At 43.0% G+C, this 26,057-nt stretch overlaps 1 protein-coding gene and 2 long non-coding RNA genes across 3 annotated transcripts in view; 1 reads left to right on the forward strand and 2 right to left on the reverse strand.

Moving 5' to 3' along the window:
• Positions 1-82, forward strand: part of LOC109300735 — a 5,266-nt gene extending 5,184 nt beyond the window's left edge. Inside the window, exon 2 of the long non-coding RNA XR_002098313.1 lies at positions 23-82. This is a non-coding gene — a long non-coding RNA (uncharacterized LOC109300735). The remainder of the gene's footprint in view (positions 1-22) is intronic.
• Positions 1-632, reverse strand: part of LOC109300736 — a 5,848-nt gene extending 5,216 nt beyond the window's left edge. The window contains exon 1 of the long non-coding RNA XR_002098314.1: positions 100-632. This is a non-coding gene — a long non-coding RNA (uncharacterized LOC109300736). The remainder of the gene's footprint in view (positions 1-99) is intronic.
• A 3,558-nt stretch (positions 633-4,190) lies between these two features.
• TMEM164 (transmembrane protein 164) overlaps positions 4,191-26,057 on the reverse strand; it is a 116,173-nt gene continuing 94,306 nt past the window's right edge. The window contains exons 4-6 of the mRNA XM_019521534.1: positions 17,753-17,831; positions 5,533-5,633; positions 4,191-5,143 (exon numbers count right to left, since the gene is read on the reverse strand). Of these exons, the coding sequence (XP_019377079.1) occupies positions 4,937-5,143; positions 5,533-5,633; positions 17,753-17,831 (387 nt within the window). The 3' untranslated portion in view covers positions 4,191-4,936. The remainder of the gene's footprint in view (positions 5,144-5,532; positions 5,634-17,752; positions 17,832-26,057) is intronic.

A 26,057-nucleotide genomic window follows, 5' to 3' on the forward strand; every position in this document is an offset into this window, starting at 1 on the left:
TAGGGACCAACAAGGAGTACAGGTACACAAATTACCCCTTCTTAGCAATTATCACCAAGTTTTTAGCACATTAAAAAGTTTACAAAATTTAGGTCACACTTACAAATTACTCAGAACTAGCAGCAGATACGGCAGCAAACCCCACCCCCCACATCAATTCCTGCTGCCACCACTCCACTCTGCACCCAGATAATGCGGTGCTTGGACAGAGGGCTGGGCAACTGGAACCACTGATTTCCAAAGACAGCTGTGTGCCTCAGCTCAGTGCATGCAGCGATTCCAGCTCCCTGGCACAGCGGGCTGTTGATAACACTGTGGGTGTGCTCACTGCTCTGCCTGCTGTGTTCTCTGCAGCATTGAGATAATGACTCAGTAAATGCAGAAATAAAAAAAAAAGTACAAAATTGACCCTGAAGAAAAAAAAACATTTTATAAACAGCTTGGCTTTAACTAAATGACACTTGAAGTAGCAAAACAGATGTACAGCAATATCACCTTGAGTACAAGCTCACAAAATAATTGATATTTATTATGCATCTTATCACTGTAATGAGAGCAAAAACACAAAACAAAGTAGTCTTCTCTGCCTTAATGAACCTACCTTCCACATAGGGGCTAATATCAGACACTACTAAAATGATGACACTTTTCAAAGGTCACTTCTTTACTTTGTATACAATTCTTTTGTCACCCACCTAAAAAAACAACAACAAACCAAAACCCCACTATTTGTGAAAAGCTCACCTCTAGCAACACAACAAATGCAACTGGAAACAACTGCAACAGCAAAAAACTGTACATCTGACTTCCATGTAGCTACAAATGTACAGGAAACTAATGCCTGTGGTTTCAGACAAGACTGGGGACATAAAAATCAAGTACTTCAACAGTTGCAAATAGCTGTTTCTGAAAGAGAAACACTGATAGGATTTACAAAACATTCAGTTATCAAATATACAGAAATATCAAAACCCTGATTGAGGCCACAGACAGAGGAGTAATACGACTACAATGAGGTACTCTAAAACCTTAAAGTGCACAAATGAACCAACTGCTCATGTCTCAGCTTCAGCAAGGTGGCATCTGCTTAACAGCAAAATGGCCTTGGCCAACGAGCATTTCTCAAGCACTAAAAGAAGTCAAGCCAAAACCTAGCTAGAAGTGTGTTCAGGGGCAATGGCCTTCCATCCATTGAGATGTATGTACATTTTTAAGCATGACTACATACTGTTAGATCTTCAGCCTAAGAAAGAGAAACAAGATGCAAATTCCTCTTTGGTTACATGGAAGAAATTCCAATACAGTTGCATGGAATAAAGTCAAGAAATGGATTCATGGCTCAAACACCACACCCACAGGTGTGTCTAAACCTTTGGAAAAACACAGCAGTCAACATCCTCTGCACAGCTGGAAGCGTTGGCACCCAAACCTTAATGTCCACAGCTACTGCCAGCCATTATGATGCTGCAGAAGCGTTACGCTATTCCCTTTGTGATTTTTACAACTACTAATGGCTTCTGTAGAATAGAAGAGAGAAAAGGGCAGAGTCTGGTGTGCTTGGAATGGCGCACCTAACCACTGGAGAATGCTGCCTTGGAAAGATCGCCAGGTCCCTTGGAATGAATTCAACTCAACTGCGCTAGTTTTTTGAGATGTAGTTTAGCAGAGCGTTCAGCAGAGAGCCCTCACTGTACACACGTGACTTTACCACTGAAGAACGCAACACCCTTAAAGTAAGAATACTAAGTAAAGTGAGGCTTAGTTTGGGATCTCTCTTCCATTGGCACAGACCAGCACAGTTGCTTGCAGCTGTTCTGGCTCCCTCCACGCCATGGTGCTTTAACTCTACCACACCGTTCTGACTCCTGTCATGTTAAAGAAAAATCAGGAATGATCTTCCTGCTAGTGAAGATCTGGGCACTGGAATGCACTTTTCGGCATGTGCAGTCTGCTGGCACTCAGTTCTAAAACTGATTTTTCCTGGACCCTGTGAGTGACTTGGCATATGCAAGCTAATGAAGGCAAAGTTATCTCACTCAGACAGCCAGACTGCTAGGGAGGAAAGCAACCCCCCTTCCACACCAGCACCAAACAAATGAGAGGCCTGTGTTCCCCCAGTGCAGTCTCCTCCCTTTCAGAAACTGGCCTGAGCAGCCTACTGGGGGCAGGTGCCAACGCACTTGAGTGTTTCTCAGTTTCAAAGGAACAAACTCCAAGCTGCCAGGCCTGCTCCTGAATTGTTCAGTTTGCCAAAAGAGCTAGAAATTCTGCACTCTGACCTGTCTTGTGGTTGGGCTACCTGAGCTGTGCAGCTGAAAACTTCTAGCAGCCGCTTTATTTGACCATAGGCATCAGCATCGGGCATCTGCTGCTGTGCTTATCTAGCACACCCTGAGGCTCATGTTGGCAGGTAGATAATGCTGTAGTAAAAAATGTGGAGACTGCTGCTGGTCTGAGTTTGCCTGTTAAAAGTAGCTGCAATATATATATTTTTTGGTAAAAATGGGTTCGGAAGGTGCAAGGTAAGATAATCAAAAAACAAATGATTTCAAGAGACAGGTCAAATTCATCCCTCATGAGGCTCTAAACACACTTCACTGTAGTTATAACAGGCTGATTCTGGCCCAAGGTCTCTCTCAATGGACTGCTAGGTAGATAAATAAGCCAAGATAACCTTAATAGCTGAGGGATGGGAGGCAGTTTTGTATGCTTTCACCCAGAGGATCCTAGGAGATCAAGCTTATTCAAGTAAGGGGCACTACTGAACCCCCAACACTACTGTAGGAGCCTGCAACCTGAGGAGCAGCCTGGATGGAACTTGCCCTCCTGCTCAAGGAAATGGCAAAATCTTCAGTGGGAGTTAAGTGCTCTTCAGCTGAAGGATTTGGGCTTTGAAATACTGCTGCTGTCCCATCTCTCTGAATAACCCATTGCTGCAAACAAGAAGCACATGCCTATCTTTGTATGACTAACAGTGAGACTACTCAGAGTCAAATTAAGCATAGACTTAAGTGTCTGCAGTGCCAGGCACACTGAAGCAGCACCCCCTTGCCACTACCCAGGGCTCAGCTTTCCCTACTGAAGAGAAGGAGTTGGAATGTGCATTTTGCAGGTCAGGGTAATAGAAACTTAGCTGCACAATTGTGGTTGGACAGCCAACATAAATCTCCTTTTTATCAAGTTGTGGTAGTAGAGGGTCTTCACCATGTATATAATGCACACAAAGCCAGGCACAGAGGGAATCCAGAAAAGGGCTTTGAGATCACAATACAGGTGGGCAGACACTGCTAAAGTCAGCTGCAAAACTCACTTTTTAATCAAGTGGAGTAAAAAATTTGAAGTCTACTGTCCACCCTTCCCTCTACCTGCCCTTGTAAAAATCAGAGTAAGTCTGTAACTCTTACTTCTTGAGGTATAACATGGCTGTACCTTAACTTCTGAACATGCCTGCAGAGCAACTCAGTTGAAGGAAGAGGTATGGTGGCATCTTGCACAGTCACAGCTATGGCAATGCAACACAAAGAATCAAAAAAAAAAAGGATAGCTTTCTGCTATAGTCCTGTGACAACACTGAGAAAACAGCCTGCAGGGACAACCTGAGACTTCAAAAATTACGGGAACTCTTGTCAAGATTTACCACTTTCCAACTCATTTGTGCAGCTTCTTATTGCTGCACTTTTAGGAGTGAGACGCACGTTTTACTTCTTACACTGGTTATATTGTTCCTGGTTGTAGCCTCTAGTTTAAAAACTGTGCAAGCAAACAAGCACATTTAGTTTAAAAAAAAAAAAGCAATGCAACATGTTAGCACAGTTACTATAACTGAAAGACTGGTATAAACACCTTCATACAGGTAAAACTATCTACACTAGGGAGCTGGAGTGATTTGGTCAAACCCTGTACACCAATTTAGCTTGCATCTTTGCATAAGAAGTATGTAGGCTATTAGCAAGTACAGAATAGTTTTACGTCGTTTCCTCACAGCCTAGTACAATGCTTGTTAATACAGGCACAGGGAAGGAAACATTCAAAACTAAAAATCTAAAGTAAAATTTCAGATTCTCTAAGTGAAGTTTTGTAATTTCTCTCTCCATCTAAGCTGTTTCAGCTGACAGTGTCCCTTGAATGCCTAATGCATTCTGTTCACAGGCACCTGAAAATACGGAGTCCCCCAACAGCTTACACCCTACTTTATTTTTTGAAATCATTTCCCCTTGAGCTTTTTCATTCATACTAATCAAAGCATCACCATAGCTGTTAGATGCGATGAACAGCCAAGCACCACCCCAGGGTAGCTGAGAATCAAGTAGTCCAATTAAAAAAAAAAAAAGGAACTAGTTATTCTTATTGTTCCCCATTCTTCAACCAGCCTAAACAAACACAATAGAACCTCACTAAGTCACCCTTTTGACTAGGCTTCAATATGTTGCTTCAAGAAAGAGCCAACTTCCAAAATACAAACAAAATGTAAGCCAGGATGATGAGTTTGAAACAATCCATGTTTGTTTCAGTTCAACTGTAATTTAGCTTTGTTTCTTCAGGTGATCAATACAAATACTGAAGGATATTTAGTAAAAATGGCAACATCTTTAACGAGGTAGCAGTACCACTCTCTGTATTGGAAGATGGACAGATTTGCCCGTTTGGGGCATTGCGAAGCAGGGAATAGTGAGGTTCCATTGTCACCTGCAAAAAGTGTGTAAGAAAAATACTGACCTCTTCCAGAATAAGGCCACTAATTTTGCCATTGGCTACAGGCAGTGAAACAGAGCTGCTGCAAGAAAACCTTCACACTATTATAGAGATCTCTACAAGGAAAAAAACTGTATGGGGACAAGGGGATATTTAAACACACTGTCCTTTCATTTTCCTCTTTCTTTTCCAGTAAGAATGTAGATCTCGCCTTCCTGTATGTGCTACTCTCCAGAGAGAAATGTCAGTCTATTTTCTTAGCTGGGAGTCTAAGCAAATCCACACTATATTTAAAGATGGGGACAGCACTGTGGAACAACAAGATGACAAGCTTCCCATGAGCCATAGTCATGATAGTCTGATGTCCAGATGCCCAGATTCGATACCAAGGCCCATAGAAAGGATCAGAGATGGCTGGACATAGCATGTTGTTCAAGTTCACTTCTGTGACCTAGGAAAATGGACAAATTTAAAAAGCAGCATTATTTTGTGTTCCACTGAGGCAGACAAATAAAGAGAGCATTGTTCAACTCCCCCAGCAAACAAAGGAGATAAACCTGTTACCAAATGTTCAACACAAATATGCCAAATTTTCAGCATTTAGGCAAGGCTTGAATTCAAAGCACTCATGCCCAATTTATATAAAGTTACTATGATTGTGCAAATACAGTGACTGATATGCAAATAACCTCATTAGCATGTGCAATTACTAATTTGTGCACATAACAGCATTAATTGTCCATGCAAATTAGACATCCATTTACACCTAAACACTATGAAAAGCCAGCATCTTTATATTACGAGTAATACATGGGTACAATTAAATACACATTTACTTACCAGTCCCAGGATCTGTAAAATGCTAAAATGATACACAAACATAAGCCCAGTAGACAAGAGAGCCCACCAGAAATTGGAAAGTGGCTCTGGAGTGTATATGCCTAAAAAAAAGAAAAGAAAAAAAAGAAAAAGAAAAACATTAATATTCAGCAGAATTATTGTAGCTCCATCAAGCACTCATGAATAATCTTCTCTTTCCCCTGAATGAATGTCAGGGCATCTGGCTCTAGCTGATAACCTACTGACTGCTCTTACGGTAATAAATATTCAAAAGAGCCTCGTTTCTCACCTGGGGTACCCTACTTCAGCTTCTTCGTTCTTTCCTTCCTTCCAATTTAGTTTTTAAGGCTAAATGCATTTTAAATGTGATTGTTAACACCACGCAATATATTATCTTAAGTCAGTCTTTTCTGCCAAAAAAATATTTCACATTTTCTTCGGACAACTGCAGAGAGTGTTAAAATTTACAGCATTGTGTCTGATTTTTTAAGGTGCTTCAAAGCCAGGCATTATTTGAATACCCTATCAAAACTAGTTATTGTACTGGCATGGACAGAGCTAGATGCTGGCCCCGTCTACATGAGCAACGGACTACACAGTAGCATCACATCACGGTTAGTGCCCGCCAATGCTATTGTGCAGTAGCGTCTTGTGTAGACGCACCCACTATGTTACACTGCTAGTGGCAATCACACAGAAGTGTGTCTTGATATTGCATTACCTATAGACAGCTACACAATTAACTTATATCAGGCACCACAAAAACAGAAAGACTTCACAAACACTCTGTCTCCAAGTCGGTCAGCTAGTGAGAGACTGCATTTGAGGTAGAAAAGAATGCAGACAGGCATTTCTATCAGACAGCATTAAATATAACACCACTACAAACTGGGCTACACATTTAACAAAGATTGTCGCTATTGAAAAAGTAACACTTTCCTAATGGACTGTAGGTACCCCAGTACTGCTGGGGCCACTGACACCTGACCCTGCGTCCTACGGCAACTAGAGCCATCACACACTGCAGAATCCAATCTAAGATCTATAATAAAAATGCATCTAATTTCTTAATGTTAAATTAAGAACGCTCTCCTTTTGAGCTACAGCAAAAAGAGAATGAATATTTTTTTCAATTTAAACTAGAATTTAAAATATACCCAAGCCATAAAATCACAGAGGCAATTGATTCCTTTTGTTTTCTATGTATGACTGCATACAGCAAAGATGCACAAGTCTCATCACATCAGAATAAGTAACACAGCACGCGACACTGCACAAAGGAGGGCTGCTAACATCCTTCACCAGCTTCCAGCTCCATTAGGCAGTACCAGATTAAAGTTGTGATTTCATGGTAATCCAGGGCACAAACTGCTAGCTATGCTAGCTTTATTCCAACTGGCACAGGCAGCAAAAGCAGTGAAGGATGCAGCATGTAAGAAACAGAAAAAGTAACAACCTACCTTTCATAATCCCAGCAAAGCAACACTAGGTCAATTTAGTCTGTGCCAAGCCCACGAAATGCACGGTCACCTTCTAGTTTTCATAAATCACTTTACACATTGCTTTACATGTCCAAATCCTCATCATTATTTTCCAATTCCTTGTTCATCGATTTCTACCCTTACCTTGATCTGCCCTTCAGAAGTGAGTGGGTGCAGACACAATAGCAAATGACCTCTATTTGAATTAGTTCATCAGAAAGTTATACTCTTCCCAACCTCAACTACGCTTTAGGTTCTGTCTCCATCCACTCAGAACCTGTCTCTGTCTACTCTTAAAAAGTTTAAATGTCTACATGTCTCGCACAACAGATGCAAAGCAGTGGGCTCTTTTGGGTTCAAAAGCAGCATTAACGCATCCCTTGCTAGGAACTCTCCCATTGTGACCTTAAACAGCATTAGTATTGGCAACATTTTTCCAAACAGGGAAAAGCAATTTCAACTCTGCACCATGTCTTGATGAGCAAAATGTAGCTACATTCATAAGTAGGGAAGCTGCTTTCAGAACATAAGGCAATTTATAAAATATCTTATCCAGTGGGTCAGCAAAGGTCCAAGCGAGTGGGAAGCATCTGAACAGCAATAAGCACTACATACAAAACATGGAGGGGAGTCCTCTACAACCAGAGACAGAATGAACTAAAAGCTCCAATGCCCCTCATCTCTCACAAAGTATAGCCTACTAGCTTCAGAAACCTATGCAGGCAGATTCATTTGAACAACAGTGATATTGAGTAAGCCTCACCACACTGTAATACCCTGCAAGAGAACAGGTAGGCATTATCAAGCCCATAGTCCAAGTTTCCTTCTAAGGGAAAGGACATACACCTGCTGCAGGGCTTTTGTGAAGATTATGTATATTCATGTTTCTGCAGTTGAGGGAGCCAGGCCCTACTTGCACAAAAGCAGCAAAGGATTTTATTGAAGCCCTTGCTTTTACAGTAAATCCTCAAGCAACACCCAGAAGTCTGTAAAGTAGCACTGCCACCACACTAAGGTCAGCATAGGCTCCCCTGGTGTACGTGTTAGTCTGGTTACTCTTTCAGAAGTGGTCTAACAGTCTCAGGAAAGACAGCCTAGAATGAAGAGGGATGAAGCTTTGCAAAGTTACAGCCATGGATGAAATGCCCCAATGACATCGCTTGGTTAGGGAAGACAGAATTATTTGAGAGGCCAAGCATCCAGTCATGGTTAGGACTCCATTTTGCTGAACAAACCTAATAGGAGAGAGGCTCTGCCCAATCGGGTTTACAACCATACGGAAAAGGGGAAGGGCAGGAGGGAAAATACAGCCATTAAAAGGTGAAATAAAAGTGGCCCTAAGGCGGCCAGCAGTACAAATGGAAGCACAGTATTCTGCATCCCAGTCCAGTGCTCTAAGCAGTGGAGAGCTATTCTAGTGCAAACTGGCTAAAGGTTTTTTACTGCTCAATCAGTGCTTTTGTTGTAGTCATGCCTGTGGTAGCAAGTACTGCCCTGTAAGACTTCAGGTCAAATTGATCTAAAGCAGCCAGAAATTCTTTTGTATGTGGAACCTCAGGATGAGACTCTCCCACATCTAATTAGCAAATTTTGCTGACACTGAAAAGTGACAATGTATTCTGCAGCAGTGCTGTTTCTTACAACAAAGGGGGGAAAAAAGTCATGAGGATTCTCCAGCAGAAACATTATAAAAAGCCTTAGAATCTCTTGACCATATTTGGGGATATTCATTTTAACTTCCTACCCTGCACAACATGTGTACATTTCCCTCCACAAAAAAGCATTATGGTAGATTTTATTACTCTACAACTCTCCTGCTACACAGCAGGTTTCTGTTTCACAGACCTCTGATGTGCCATCTCTAGCACACTTCCTGTTGACACAGCATGTGGAAATAAAAGCAGATGCCAAGCTGAGCTTCTGATTGAGTAGCCTGTGTTGGGTTCAGTAGAAAACTGTTTGTTGCTTGCACAGGGAGATCAATTTCAGTGTGAAGCAGGGAGCTTCACTATCTCCTCATTCACCAGGGATCATAAGATGTTCATATATAGTGAGCATTTTCAACTATTTAAACTGTCACATACCAGCACTGACTAACTTTGTTCTCAGAAACGCTGAAGCCCCAGGCAGTGGAAGGCACACAGTCACCAAGTCCTTTCCAAATCAGGATCATGCAGTGGTGCTGAGCAAAAAGACAATGTGTATTTGAATTTAAGTTAAGCTTAAATATGTCAAAATAGCAGTAATGGGCAGTGCTGATGTGAGAATTTAAGGGTGGCATGTGGAGCTCTGGCTTGAGTTCCTGGTTCTGCTACACAACACTCTGGATGACCACAGGCAAGTCAGTCAGCTTCTGTGTCCTCTTTCTCCATCAAAAAATAGAAATGAAGCCTTGAGATACACAGACAAAAGTACTTGTTTGTGCTAGAGATTATCAGTTGGATGCTTGGAAATTGTTTATTTTATACTGAACTTCTGATCCCCCACGCAGTCTTCTACTAATGCTAACGTTCTCTGTAATACAACATTTATAAGCTCATTTTAACTCATTTTGGAAACACAAACCCTTGTAGAAATAAACAATAGTCCAAAAGAGTTTAACAGAAAAAGTGGTAAGTGCAATGCATACATGCGCGCACACAGCTTTAGAAGGTCAGAGAAAATTAAGCCCTTGCAACACAATTCTACAGAAGAGCTCAGAGGACAATTCCTTTCTATTTCAGTTGTACAGGTCTCTACAGTCATTTCAGTTTTCTAGTACTTTTCTAGGATTTGGCCATTCTTCCAACCCAATCTAGACCATTGCCTTCATTGGCTTCATGACTGCACACATACCCTTAAGGAGGTGGTGTCCCTGAACTTAGCCACGGGGACTGTAACATCCAGTATATACCCAAGCAATTTCAAGCTCATAAAACAAGATGAGCAGGCCACATTATCTCACTAGTGTTCAAATGAAAACAGCTCTTCTAAATTAACCCTGGCCTCCTTAATGACAGAGTTTATTCCAGCAGACCTGCATTCTCATTGTCAGCTAGCAAGTCCCAAAAGCAGTCTTTCTTCTTTGAAGCAGTCCGAAGGATTCAAGAGGGGACAGGGGCTAATACCGACCTGAAATCAGTTTTCACCCTTGTGTCTCTGTTGAGTCTACGTGTAGCCAGAAGAACTGGTGAGTGTTGTGTAACCTTTCCACAGGGTAAAAAAAGGGGAGATCTTGCAACCATCTGGGCTCTGAGCAGTTCAGCACAATTTGGTCCCAGCCAGAACCTGTACCTTCCATTTACACGGATGTTGTTACTTTGGGCTACTGGCCTTCTCATTTATGGACCAGAAAGGCCTCAGTGGATCAGCCTAGCTTCTCATGGACCAAGTATGCGAGGACTTCAATGGAGATGCTGGGTAAGGCCAGCACCAGGCACTCCTTTCATCTCTTTATGCAGTACTGTTGGAAGAAGGGGACAGAAGGCTGTTAGCAAACACACATCTTTGCCTGCCATGCTTGCGATTCAGTGTGGCAAGGAAGGAATGACACTAAGTGGGGGTTGCCCTGACAGAACATTTTATGATCAGGAATTGCAGCCACTGCCCCCTTCTGCCCAACCAGACACTTATGTGGAAGGCTGATAATCCACTGCCATTAAACTGGCTTTTTTTCAAACAAGTGCAGTCCAGTTTCTCTTTCAGTGTCTTAGCGTTAAATAAGGCCTTTAAAAAAAAATATGAAAGGATCCAACTGAAGAAAGCCCACAAGTCAGGATGTGGGGAAGAGGTAAAAGGTGCAACTGGCCTTGAATGTGGCAATCACCATGCTGGCTAGTACCCGATTCACAGCTCCAAGAGTCATTCTTTCCCCCATACTTGATGCTTAAAGCCACTGTCCTACATCACAGAACACAACTCATCCTTTCACTAAGTCAAAGCAATGCAATGCCCCCAAAAGAGCTGGCTCCAGCTGTCATTCATGTGACAAAATAAGCTAACTCCACACCAGAAGGGTTTCCTGAGCTTTCCGTTCACTTCCTTAATGCGTGGGAAACTCGTCTCTTCTGATGTTGCCTTTTGAGGAAGGCTGAGCCAAAAACAGAGAGAAGCTGATGCGACTGGAGCCAGGAGACAGTTCCTTTACAGCTTAAAAGGTGCAACACCTGTCTCAGAAGGTGAAAATCCTGGCGCTGCTCCCAGCAAGTGATCTATCTGCTTAATTACGAAGTGGGTGTGTGCGTGCTGCTCCAGGATGCAGGTGTGCAACAATGAACCTGCTCCAACAAGACTGGCCTGTCAGACTAAACAACCGCTTACCCAAAGCTAGTGAGACTGCTTCAGTCAGCGTTGGCTACACCTGGGGTTTTGGACTAGAGCCCAGGCATTTTTGGACAAAGAGCAAGCCTCAGTTTGCAGTCTCCTTACCTTTGTGCAAAGAGAGGTAGCCCATGCACTCTTTAATAGGATGATAGAAACCTTGCTCCCCCTGCTGGGCCAAAGAGAAAGTGTGACACTCGGGCACAAAGGATGGTGCCCTGATGGATTGGAAGGGCTGCTAGGAGAAGGCAGAGGGAAGCCTTGGACCTCCTAGAACACTTCTTCGCCTCTTCAGGAAAAGGGTTTCTTCTCTGCTCCATTCAATCCTTCATAAGATCAACTAAATACATGCTGGAGTCACCAAGATAGAGAGAGAGAAAGCTGCAGTCTGCCAAACACTAGTAAGGCAGCCACATACTGACTTCCTATTTAGTGCCACTTCTGCAAAATACACTTTTCTAGAACTTAAAATGGTTATTTCCTAACCCAAGTGAATTGCCAGCCCCAGCACAGTAAAGTGGACATCTAGTGCTGTCTGAGCTCTCAAAATTGTCATCACAACAGTCCCTCGATACAAGGACAGCAGTCTTCCAGTAAATTAGGAAAGGCATCAGTGAGTCTGTAGGTGACTGTGGAGACTGATCTGAAATCTGTATGTTCAACTGCAGATGTGTCAAATAGTTCACCAGGAGAAAGGAGCAGATCCTGGTGATATCAGGTATCCTTGATTCTTTCCTTTTGCCCACCTCTAGAGCAATGACCATCAGCAAGTTGGGAGTGTAGGACCCATGTTCGGAGCCAGTTGTCAGGCATCCTTATGACATGTCCTATCCAACAGAGCTGGTACATCATCAACATGGTTTCAATATTGGTGGTGTTTCCTTGAGTCAGAACACTGGCTTTCATTCTTCTGTCCTTCCAACATGGATGATTTTCCAAAGGCATCACCAATGGTAACGTTCCAGAATTTGGGGGTGTTTTCAATGTTTTCAGCTGGCCTCATCCCCCTGTCCCACATCCCCGCCATCATGGCAGCACTCTGCCACGCTACCACCTCCTGTCCCAACGCTGTACTCACACTCTGATCGGTTGTTTCAGTCAGCCAATCAGAGTACGAATAAAGCATTATGGACAGACAGACAGACAGATTAAGAATTTTATAATATTAGAATTGTAATATATGCAGGAGCAGCTGGTTGGTTTGTGGTGGGTTGGTAAAATTTTTGTGAAGTTGACCCTGAGTCCAAGCATTTCAAGTACTTCTCAGAAGAAATCAAGCGTGGTTCTTCAATTGAGTGGGCACACGACACAATCTTCCCCATGCTAAAGATCGGTATTGGACTTGTTGGTTTATCTTGGATTTGGAATGTAACTGGTCAATGTGAAAGAGATTCACATTCATGTCGTATTGGATGCCGACTCCCGATGGAAGTCTATCAGCAACGAGGTGTGGAATAGCTGCACTATAGATGGAAAAGAGTGTTGGTACAATCACACATCCTTGCTTGAATCCAGTTCTAATAGTGAAGAGTCCTATTTCTGTGCCATTGCTTAAGACAGTTGTGATCATGTTGTCATGAAGGATTCTGATAATGGTAACAAATTTTGGTGGGCATCCAAAATCACATCAGAATATTACACAGGGCCTCTCTGATTGAAGTAAAGGTCATAGGTCAATGAAGGCCATGCAAGACCTTGGTGATGCTCGCAGCACTTCTGCAGCTGTCTAGCAACAAAAATCATATCTACTGTATCTTAGTGGTCTGAAACCACATTGCGAATTGGGTAGAAAACAGCTCTCAAAATAGCTGACCACTACCATGTTTACCAAGCAGAACATAGGCTATGATTAGATTTTAGTCAGAGGCCTTACTGGGTGCATCCCCACATGCAGGGGCATGTGCAGGGGCAATTTTGTGCCAAAACTTTTTGCTGCTGTGCATGCCCCTGCACGTGTGCTTGGGTGCAGGGCAAAATGCCCCATTTGAGGCAAACTGTCTTTGCCCCACTTCTCCCAGCTCCTAGTGTGCTGGAGGAGCCAAAGTGAAACTGAAGGAGGGGAGAAAAAGCCTCCACACTCACCAGCACACGCTCCTGTGGCATGCACCATGCCCCCCCCCTTATTTTTTGGGGGGCAGGGGGGAGGAGGGGGTTTGCTACCGGAATTTTCCAGTAGCAAATTTTGCCTATGCTGCAAATCTGTAGTGTGGGGCACATGCATCGCCAATGACGGTTTGTAATATTTTCAGCACTACTTCACAGCAAGCAATTTTTTTTTCATCTTGGACACCTGGGCTAGGGACAGAAATTATACATAACCCAGCATAAGTGATCAGAAATGGGTTCAAATCTGTAACACCACAGAAGTTCAGTGCACATAAACCACTTTCAAAATGACAGAAACTAGTTTAAGATAAACCTGGATGGATGTAGTATCAGACTTACCTGATTAAGGTTAAATTAGTTTATTGAACTTCTGTCCCAAATCCCCTCCAAATTCAAATTGACTCAGTCTCCTAGCATCTCAGGTTGCTTTGCTCCCCCTGTTCCCCCTTGTAAGGTGAGCCAAGCTGTCTGCTCCAACTGAACGGGGAGGTGTGCTCTAGCACTCCTCAGCTTCTGGCCTGGGCCACTGCAAGCATGTGGCTGCATTTCTGGAATCAAAGGCAGCTGTCTGCTCACTTGTTTACTGGTTCAATCTACACAGCTTAGACTAACTCAGGAAGCCTGAATTGATTCAGCCTTGGGCTTTTTGACTATTTGTACCTAGCCCTGGTCATGCAAAACAGGAGTCTCTGACATCTACTTAAATCAAATCCTGGCTCTTAAATCCAAAATTGTGAGTCCAATTCTGTCATCAAAGCCATTCCTCAGGGAACAGGGATGCAGCACAGTGGCTTTATACCACAGTTTTTATGCCTCTCCTTCATACCATAGCTGGACAGGCTGTTGCTATAAGCCAAAGTTACCTCAGTTTAGATACTTTATCTCCAGCTAAACAGGGCCTTTTCTAGCAACCAGGAATTGATGAGACATGGAAAATGCTCCAAGGCTGGGGGTTAAGGTAGGACCAATAAAAGACTGCAGCTCTACTTTCCCTGTGAATTCTCCTGCAACGCTGGTCTCCTGTGTTGGCCACTTAAGTCAACACTGCACCTGCTTTGCATCACCAGTCATAACGTAGTTACAAACAGGACAAAGGTTGGTCTGATTCATGGCGTGAGATCTTTTCTACCTTTACTAAGACTTTGATGCTGGAAAAGAACATGTATTGTGTTCACTCTGTGGGCCTGGAAAGGCAAGTAAATATTAAGGAGGGAAATAAAATATATGGGTCCACATGGTGCATCTAAAAGGAAGAAGGGAAAAGAATAATATCTCAGGTTTCCCCGAGATAAATGTTAGGTCAGCACAGAGAGAGCTGAGCCAGGATACAACAGCTTACGCTGTTCACTATGCAGCACAGAAACATGATTACCAGGCACCTGAACCTAACCAGAGCATAGCAGGGCCTCAACATCAACTAGGAAACACAGAAAGCTGATGCTTCAGGTGCTGCCCTACCTGATTTTACCCATTTGGGACCTCAAGGAGAGACTGGAGGAAAAAAACCCATGATTTGAACATCGCTAAAGGGATGCATTTTTAAGAGTTTCAAACTGACAGCACTAAAAACTAGAGTGTTGCGGTTACACCACCACAGACAGGTTCAGCCCGTGTAGCTGTGGTGCGCAGCTCTGGTCCTGGAAGGACCACTTCAAGAGGTAGTTGAGTTTGAGCTCTGGCTACTCTGGTATGGGTGGCGGCTTGGGTCAGTGCCATAGTATTTCAAATGATTTTTTTTATCTGTCTACCAGAAAGTGGCCTAAAATAAAACTCAAGGCAAAGGTACATGGCTTTTGGGGAATGAGCTAGACTTCACTAGAGGTGAAACACTATCCTTTCAAGTCAGAAGGTACAATAGTAGCACGCACCCCAGTACAATGAAGTACCCTTGCACTGTATACACACAATCCATTTTCCTCTCTTCAGCCTTTGTGCTTTCAATCACTTTTGCACATCATAATCCACACACTCACTGATGAAAGTTTATATCCCAAATAAGAAGTCATCTCTATCTGTCTCACCCTATGCTGGTGGAGGTCAATGATGTTAAAATGGTCCACACAAGACTGAGTTAAAGTTCTTGAACCAGATGCAGTGAGACAGGCAGAATGGTAACAGAAAATAATCCCTTTGGACAGAACCACTTCAAATCAGCAAAGAACTGACATTTTTTCAGCACTAGTTATAGTACAGCTCCGTCTCCAGTGACACTGGCCACAAGCACTACACAAGTTTATACATTATTAACAAGGTATTAACTGGTCAGGGAACGGACACTAACTGCAACACTAGCTAGAAGTGCCTGACTACAGCAGTCAGCCAAGGGCAATCACAGCAGATGTCTGTTAGCCCACAGGAAGCATCAAAGTTCACTGCTTTCACGCCAACATTAGATGGCAGCAGATAGCTGTAAACTGATTGAGGGCAGAGCTACAGGGAGGGGGAGCTGCGATGAAGCTGCTGAACTACACTGACTCTTTTCTGTTTCCCTCTGCCGTACTCATCTGGAGCATGCACCAGTACAAGTGACCCAATCTTTATTTCAGAATTCAAGGCAGTAAAAATGGGAGCCCCTGAGACTTCCTGCAGCAATGCCTAAAAACTACGTGCAGAATCTCATGTACTCTAAGCAGGCTACATTATCTGCCAGGATTTCTAACGAGCTCAAAACACTAGTGGTTCAGAAATACAGCCAGAATTACAAAGTATTATGCAGCTGTTGACACCACATCTTGCACTAATTAGCAGTTTGTGACACTCCCAATTTAGCTTTTTTTTATAGCAACTGCTGTATTTTAAATACTGATCAAACTTGCAGCTAGCACAGCAGATTGAACTCATCTGGAACGTTCATTATTATTTAGACCACTTGTGATTAAAACCACGGAACACAGCTCTCTTGCTGCCAAATTTCTGGGCCTGTGGGACAGTATGGGCCACGTGACAACTCAAGGGGTCAGTTCTGGCCCATGGGCTAGGGTTTGAGCACCCCCTCTCTCAGCAAATACTGGACTGTATCCTACTGTCATAAATTGTAATATCACACTTCTGACATCTCATGAAGTAGGGTGATGCCTGCAAAAAACTTATGCCTCTCTGACCCACTTAATCTGTAAGGCAGGGGTGGATTAAGATTCACTGGGGCCCGGGGCCCCCTCCCATGGCCCGCAGCTCCCCGTAACCCATGCCCTGCCCTGCCCTGCTGCCACGGACTCCATCCCTGGCTGATGCAGCTGAAGCAGCAGCCAGAGTGGGTTGCTCCGCCGCCCCGGCCCAGGGCAGGAGTGGCAGCTGCTCCTGCCCACAGGTCCACACTGGAGATGGCACCAGGGGTGTAGAGCTGCTGCCTGCAGGGCACATGTGGTGCAAACCAAGCTCCGGGGGCGGCCGCTTGCCCCACCGTGGCTCAGTCGGATGCAGTGGTGCCCGGCAAACGAGAGCCCAGCAACCACGGCCCGCCATGTTGCATGGGCCCAGCCTGGCCGCTGGTTTCATCCACGGCGAGGCAGGGGCCTAGCTGGCCCATGCATTAATCTGCCTACACTCTAATATTTTTTCTCTCTGGGAGTTATCAGCAGAGACTGAATCTGAGGCCTCTGGGATTTAATATGAGGTTCTACTGTCTGAGTTAATCTATTGCTAGGTTAGAAGCAGGTCCCTAAATAGAGTGGAACAGCACCATATTCATGGTTGTGTGTTATATAACCTTCTCAGCACATTAATGGAAAGAGCTACATCAGAAACAACCAGTGGATTTTTTTATGGCAGGATTCTCGGACACAGTGAGCCACTATCTACCTTAATCATGGAAATAAAAGGTAAAGAATCCGATTAGAAAAGATAATGAGCAAGCTATCCCTGAGTCACTAATACCCAGCACTAGATTTCATTAGAGCTATGAAATTAAAGAACACCCTCTACACTCTCAGATTCACATTCACCTAGAAAGCTACTACAAGCAGACCCTTCCCTCTCATTTTGCACTTACACAGAGACATCTGAAGGACAAAAAGGACACACAAATGCACGCAACTGACTGACAAGGTATGGCGAGGACGATGGTTAAGAGGAGAACATATGTTGTTATTGTGGCGTCATTATTTCTTTAGGGCAGAAACTAGCTTTTTGTTCTGTTTGTACAGAAAACCTAACACAGCTTGCGTCTAATACAAGATGGCCTCATCCATGACTGCACCTCCTTGGTTCTACCGCAACACCGACAGGACAATAATGTGTACACCTTATAAAGGAAAAGCTGATACCCACAACAGAACACACTGTATTTATTATTTAAAATTAATTTTGCATATATTAAAGACTAATTGCTAACCTACCTCCTTTCCGCAGAAGATAGATGGGCACAACATAAAGCATCACATGCTGGATGTAATAAATCTCCATCTCAAATGGAAGCTGAGGAAAAAAGGAAAACATTCATAAATATTTGCTGTTGTTCACAACTGATTTACAAAGCACCTTTTGCTAACATTAAGCATGCCGCAAACTATCTACATACAGCATAAGGGTTTACATTTCTTCAGGTCCAACCAAAATGCAGCCACTTGCAGGGTAGAAAGCAAAAGCAGCACTACATAACAGGTTCACTTCTGCAGGGAAGAATGGCTGTATACAATTCCACCCAGAAAAGTTTAGAAGAGAATGTGCAACTACCCATGTCAGAATAAGGACAGAAAACCAGGGCCTGTAGCCCTGTTCTGATAAGTGCTACAAATGTTCTGTGGCATAATCTTGCCATTAACCACCATCGTGCCACTCTACACAGGCTGCCTCCTTAATTAGAAACAGTGCAGCTACCTCCACATGATGGTTGGAGTGGACTAATGAACCTTGCTGAGAGCTAATGCCAATTAGCCTGCCCAGGCGGACACTGTTCCTGGCTCAGGAAGCAGGCTGCCAGACAGCACTACCAGAAATGGTAAGTTTACCATCCAGACACTGTCTACAAGTACCATGGGCATTTGTCCCTACGTAGCCTTGGAAACCGATACAGCCACCACTATTTCCTTACATCTCATTTGAAAGGCTTGGTACCTGTGATCCCAGACTGGTGTAATGATTCAACAATGCTTGTTTCACCCAGAAAATTGTCCCATGGTGGCACTAGAAAGGTATCCTATCTGTCCTTAACTGTTATGTAGTACTGTTAGCAATTCAACTGGAATTCAACCTACTGCCTCTTCTTCAGTGTCAAAAGCCACATTATAATTCCTTAGAATGTAATTTATTTTCAAGCTTTTTATGCTAATCAGGGGGTACCAAATGTACTATCCCTTGCTACTGACAGTCTGAATTTCTCAAGTACTAGAAACAAAATAGAGGAGAAGTTCCAGAGGAAAAAATTGCAAAGATGGCAGGCAGCCAGACAGAAAAGCAAAAAAATTAACCACCTGAGCCCATTCTCTGTTCTCCCCCAGTAACTTGCTGCTAACCTAATTACCAGCAGCATAAAGCAAAAACAAAAACAGAAAACAAGCAGGAAGAAACATAAAAGATGGCAAAGCACATACAAAGAATTCTACATAAACCACCTAGTTGCGCAAAAGTAAAAAGGTCCACTTTCTAAACAATACATTTCCAAATGCATAGAAAAAATAAGAAATAACCATACCCATTTATACATTTTACATAACAGTCTTCAAGCCAGCAGAGATTAATGCAAATTACAGCAATCCATACACAAATATTTTAAACTACCACAATTCCCTTAAGCCAGCGAAAATCAATACAGAGAAAAAAAGTCTGAATCTTAAAGCTGTGTAACAGTCACGGAAAGGAGATTCTTAATCAAAGTGAATCGGACATGGTGAGGTGGATTGCCAATAATAGTTTCATAGTTTCATTCAAGAGAATATGTAACAATATACCATTTTGTGTGGTTAGCTGAACTCATTTTTCCTCTTAGGGGAGAAAATACACAGAACTACTTAGCTAGAAATATTTTGAGGCATAACTAGTGATACATATTTCAAGGCTGAATTCAAGTCCTTTGACACTGGGCTAAATCAGCACAGTCCAGTTCCAGTCAGGCGTTACTGTATTTTGTTAAAAGACAAAACATTGTACTGGGAAAAGCTTGATGCAATACATTTTCTAAAAATCACCTGTCCAGGATGTTTTTCTGTTTCTTTATCTGTACTTTAAATTTCTATAAAATGGATTCAGATGAGAGCTTCAAAGATTCAAAATTTTAAGAAATGACAGGTAAAATGTAGGTTCAAAATTCAAACCTGGTCCCATGATTATGTGTGTGGTTCACTTCTAAAAAGCAGAAAGACAGACTTATGTCCCTAATATAATTCAGATGTTCAAACCATCATTTTACCATCTTTTTAGACTGAAATCTCAAAGAATAATAATACACTAAAGTTCATATAATTCAACCCAACCCAAAACCAAACCATTAGCCCCAGGACAAACAGACCCACACTACAGTCAGATGCTAATAATGTTCCAAAACAGCACTGCCTGGTCCATCTTTTGTACTGATGCTTCAGAGATGCGCATCTCCCTCCCACATCTTCCCTTCCATGTTGTGGAACTGGATCAATATAATGCTGAACTGATAATGCTGCAGGTCATCATGGTCAATGTTTTAAATGTCAATGTTTTAATCAGATAACAGGGGCCAATGTTTTAAACATATGAATCTATAGTTCCAACAGAGAGACAAGCAAAAAGGAGAGGCTGAGCATGAAGCTCTCCATGTTCCAAAAGAGCTGGTAGCAGCCATCGCAGCAGAAAGACAATATAGGATTCTATTAACAGAAAAAGTGTTTTTCTTCTTTTAGCCTTCCTCTAGTATAAAAAAAATAAAAAATATATAATATTTAGACTCTGCTAGCCTTGGCTGCCACTGACTGATCATGTTAAACAGTGGAGCAACCTGGTTCCAAACTCCATGATATTCAGACAACCATTGTGGAAGAAAAGTTTGAAAGGCTTATAGGGAATATTTGCCCAAACAGTCTACAACAAAAACATAAAATGATTAAGCAATAGCATGCAAAAGCAAGAAGTTCCTTGCAATCTCTGAATTTTTTTGTTTCAACTTTTTCAGTAACTCACAAGAAAGAAAGAAGCTGAGGGCACAAATGAGAGAATGAGAAACAAACCAACTTGAAAAGGGCTTAAATTGGCTTCAGCAAGTAGAAGATGATTTGTAATACTGTACTACTGTAAAGTTCATGTTACGGAAACAATAGCTCCAGATCTAAACAATGCAACACACTGCATTCATGCCTGGCAAGGAGCCGCCTCTATCTGCCATCTGCGATTTCATAAGGGCTTCTGCACTAGATCAGTCAACACGAGGGTCGGTTACACAAACATTTTACTGGGGACACTTTTGAGAACAGCCCAACCCTTGTTTTGTTGCAACAGCGCTGACAGCATTTACTGTGTAAAACAAACATTTTCATGCTATGAAAGATTGATTGTTCTGTGGCCTGGCTAATTATGCAAGTACATTTCCTGGTAAGATACAGACAACACTAGCTTCCTTTTTACATAACGAGGCACTTAAAGCTATACAGTCAGGTTACAAGAAAAAAAGAGCACACAAAGAAGATGGACTGTATGGCCACACAGAATCCTGCCTCACCCAGTGCTAGGATCTGATAAATATTTGTGCCATGGAGTGGAGTGATAATCAGGGATTCGGGTTTTCTCTGATTTAAAAAAATCCCATCTTAGGTTTAAAAAGATGCAACCCCAAATCCATATTTTTCCATGATTAAAGTGAAACAGAAAAACAGAGGGACAGAGGGAGAGGGATGTTTCATTTTAAACACAGAAAAATGTGGATTTGGGGTTACGTCCTTTTAACTGAAAATTGGGGTATTTTTTTTAAAGCAGAGAAAACCAAGATCCCTGGTGATAATACACATGAGCAACCATTTATGTAACAAGAGCTAAGATGGTAAAAAATGGCCAAGTGCCTCCCAAATAAGGACAGTGAAAAAAGGGACCAGTCCAGGATTTAAGGGATTCTGTGTACTTCTAACTAGCAAATAATTTAACATGCAAGAGTTTTAGAAATCTAAAATGGAAGGCAGCACTGTGCAAGCGTTTTAGCTCCAGCATGAGGCAACACTGCTAACTGAATACTGGCCCTGAAATGCATGAGTTAACAAAAGTACACTCCTGAAACATCCAAGTACACCTCTGAAACATGGAAGATGCTGAATTTTAGCCGATTTTGGATTTTAAACTTTACTGCAGAACAACAAGGAAGATTTTTTACCTCCCTGCCAGCCACCTGACACCTCCAGGAAGGAATTCTACCTGATCAACACATCAAAGAGCTACTCAACACAGGCCACAAAGACACTCCCATGGACCCAAAGGGACAGCCTTCCATCTTCAGCTCCCTCTGTGCAAAAATGAAGTTTATTTCCTACCTATGGGGACTTTGTACCATCTTGTACCATCTACACTTTCCCAGAGCCTGACGAAGGGACTTTGATCCTGAAAGCTTGCAGAAAAGGACAATTTTCTTGCCATTTTCCAGTTGATCTAATAAAAGGTTTCATTTTGGAACCAAGAGTTCTAGTTTTTTTGTATGAGTTAACAAAAGGCACAGAAGGCAGATGGCAGGAATAGCAAAAAGGCCCATGGTCTCAAACCTCAGATTCCTACAAGAGAAAGGACATTGCTCAAGGGCCCCAGGGGTGTCCTTCTCCCCAGCCAAATCCACTGGGTGAAGCAAAGCAGGACTTTCCAAGGGTGGCAGTAGCCTTAGAAGCAAAAACGTCTCAAACTATACATTCTGATTGTTTATCACCACCAGCCCCGCAACCCAGCAATATTCCCGACCTACTGATTGGCTGCCTCCCCTTTCCCTTTCAGGCTACCTGAACCACTGTCCCTGATACTCATAGGTGATACCAGGCTAGCCCTGTTTCCTGGCAGTAAGGTCAGAAACTACAGAAACCCAACTGTTACAACAGAACTGGGCAAGACATCAGACAGTATGCTCCAGTGATTTTCAAACTGCATTGCACAACACCCTGGGGTTCCACGACAGGTCATCAGGGCTTCTGCAAAGAGACTGGGGGTAATGGCAGAGCAGGAGGCTGGGATGCAGTGCCCCGCCACTACCAGGCCAGATCGCTTGGCTCCATGTCAGCTTACAGGGCCCACAGCGCCACAGGCAGGGGTTCTGCAGCAGCAGAAGCAACATGAAAGGTTCTGGGGCTTTAGGAAATTACACAACCACTGGTATCCTATACAGTGCTGTCCTGCAGTGGGGGAAGGGACTGCAGGACTGAATAGATCTTTGCCACCTATTTCTATGGTTCTGCATAAATCACTATTGCCTGGCATTTGCCACTTTCAGTGTCCTTTTAGTATCAGGGTCAATGCCATTTCTGAATTAGGCCAGAACATGCAAGACTTTTTTAGCTTCTGAATGTACAAGTAGTTCTAGTTACTATTTGAAAGATATACGTAGTGTCAGAGGCAATAAAAGAGTTTCCAATGCTGAACGTTGCACACTGTCTTGTTTCAATTCATCAGAAAGACAACCATGTCATGTAAAAACCTAGTTCACCAGGTCACAGGACTCATTAATTATGGAAAAACTGATACTTGAAACAAAAGGGGAAGTGACTCTCTAAGTTTAGCTCCTTTTCTCATAGTCTTCAAACAAGTAAGGGCACAAGTCTTTCTTCCGTTATCAGACATTTCATCCCCCACTAACATTCCATTCTAGACCCCCAAAATTCACATTATTCAAAATAACCAGTAAACTCTCTTTTAAAAGTTTTGGGGCTTTGTTACTTGTGGTTTTTAAAACTAACATTTAAAGCTATTGTAAAATTACAAGATTTCTTGCAGGGAAGTCTTTTTTTCTCATGGATGCCCAAAGATTTTTAATACAGATATAATGTTACATATTGATTCAAAACACCAATAAACAAATTTGCAATACACATATTTCATGAAAACATACATGAAGGCCCTGAAAACTAAACCAAGATCAAAATACATCGATGCAGAACTGTGGAAACTATTTAGTTTCAAACCACTCAATTTTAAGGATTTCTTTTTTTTTAAATCAAGTTCACTCTGGAAAATATTTGTCTTTTTCCACCCCCCAGAAAGCATGACTCATAATGCATTCACATCTGTTGCTTGCTGCTAAAAGCAGCCCAGCAGGACACAGATTCAACAGTGCCCCTTCCCAGGGCACATGGTAATGGGCTTACTGGATGCTTTCCAAGAATCATGAATATGATGCTAAGATTTTAAAGCCTTCATTTCACATACTGGTAGGATGTGGACTACTGCATCTCTGCATCATCTGAACTTGTGGGTCTCTCTTTTAACTGCTTCTAAGGCCTTGGCAAAGGAGATACGGTATGTGATACCTGGAGCACTAAAGGATAGGCTCTTTCCTGTGCCTATCTCAGATTTCCATCAGACTGATACAGTGGTACAGAAAAAGATAACCATCTCAGTCCCTGTAGTTGCCAGGCAGTTGACTACAGCACCAAGGGAAGTAATCAGTCAGCTCAAGCCCTTACTCCAAGAAATCTCAACAACCATAAACCTAAGAGTTCATATGCCTTAGGTCTGACTTGAATCTGCCAGGGAATCCATCCAGTGCCTGGATGCAAGGGCTATGTTAAGCCTCTTTTCAAGGCAGCAGTTTGCTTTTAGTTTGAGAGAAGCCAGGATAAAAGCAGCAGTTTGAGAAAAGACAGAGTATACACGATGAACTACCTCTCCGTTTGGTTTGGGAGGTGTCTGCTCTCTTCCCTCTCTCTTTGTTTTTAAAAAGAAAAACAAGAAATTGTGCTACTCCTCTTGGTTCTATCAGTCACTGGTAGTATAGGAGCACCTTGAAGCATGCTACTTTTGTTTGCAGCGACACCCCCAAACACCTGGGTAGGGAGCTCCCTCCAACATCCTCACCATGAGCTGCTGGTCAAGAGGAAAATGAGAAAATCCTTAAACTCCTTCTAGATTCTAGGTTATTCTGAAGCTCATCTGTCTGCATTGATGCCACAAGGACACCAGTCATCAGCTACTGCCCTGGACACAGTCAGTATAGGGTCTTCAAGGTAAGCCAGGAATGGAGTGCTTTCATGACATCAGGACCTGCCAAGCAAGCAGCCCAGACTGTGCTTCAACCTTTTAAACATCTCTGAATTACTGGAACGAAGCTGAATGCTGTACTGGAATAACACTGCGAGCAGCCACCAGGCCTCATTACACAGCTAGCTGATACCTCTGATAACACATCTCTGATGGTGACAGGCAGTATCCCACCAATCTACTGGTCCACGAATAGCTTTGAACATCTTTTAATAGGGAAGAGGCAGTTGTCAGATCAGAAGAATGGCCTAATTGAGACCTGCAAACTAAATGTTATTTTACAAGTGGCATTTGAAAAAGAGCAAGTCCGCAATAAATACAGCTTAACTCAGTCCTGCCAGAAGCCCATTCCCCCACAAAGGCCAAGGCTGGTGAGCTGCCAAAAAGCTGACACAATGAAGAGTTACTTTCACATTATTCACACAGCTCTCTAGCTTGGACATCAGGCAAGGTACCCAGCACGGGGCAGATAAGAGTATTCCCATATATCTTTGTCAGAATGTAAGAGAATGGGAAAAAAAATGGAACGTTAAAATATTGCTAGCATGAAGGGCAGCAACAAAACCATTTAAAAAGGAGGCACTGAGGCTGCAGAAAGGGGCCAGCTGCAAAACAATAAGTGTATTGGTTCTGAAGCAGATTCACTTAAAATTTTTTCCCCTTAACAATTCCTTAAATCACATTTTAGAAACAGACTTTCATTCAGCTTTCCTACCACCAACACAGAGGTTCATAACTGGGTTTAAATAGAAAGTGATGAACCTTGATGACAAAAATGTCAGGCTGAAATAGACGTCTCCACCAGCAGGTGCCCCACACTATTCTGCTGTGATATGCTTTGTAGAGGGAACTGTATCATTATCATCACCAGGGATCTTGGTTTTCCCTGATAAAAAATACCAAATTCTGATAAACCCCCCAAATCCGTGATTAAAATGAAACACCCTCTCTATATATAGATATCAACTACAAACCATGTTTTATCGACATATTTACAATGTTAAAGTAATTTGGAAGCCTATCAGTGCCTCAATTACTATAATAAAATAAATTGTAAATATCTATAAACTTTGGCATTTGATTTTGGGTTTCTTATCATGGAAAACCAGACAGGCAGGGGACGCCTCACCATGGTAACACAGGTCTCGCAGCAGCAAGGAGCTTCCCTGCCCAGGCCCGCTCTGCTCTGCCATGCTGGGTTCCACCCACCGGGCTGCGGAGGCCCTGGGAGAACGTAGCAGGGCAGGGAGCCCGAGCCCGCACCCAACCCATGCCCAAATCTGGGGGACACGGGTCCCCCCTTGCCCCCTCTGGGAGCATGCACAGCAGTGGAGAGCCAGCCCCACCCCTCCCCCACCTCCCAGATGAGCCACCCACGGCCCTGTCCTGCTCCCCACCAGGGCCCTACGACTGCACATTTCAGTCCTGGGCCCCAAGCGCCATGTACTGCCTGGCTAGGCAGCAGCCCCAGCCCAACTCCCTCCCTCCTTCCCTCCCAATGGGGACTCACTTCCCCCC

Source organism: Gavialis gangeticus, unplaced genomic scaffold (assembly GCF_001723915.1).
Source record: "Gavialis gangeticus isolate Ggan-Ray unplaced genomic scaffold, GavGan_comp1, whole genome shotgun sequence".
NCBI classification, from domain to species: domain Eukaryota; kingdom Metazoa; phylum Chordata; order Crocodylia; family Gavialidae; genus Gavialis; species Gavialis gangeticus.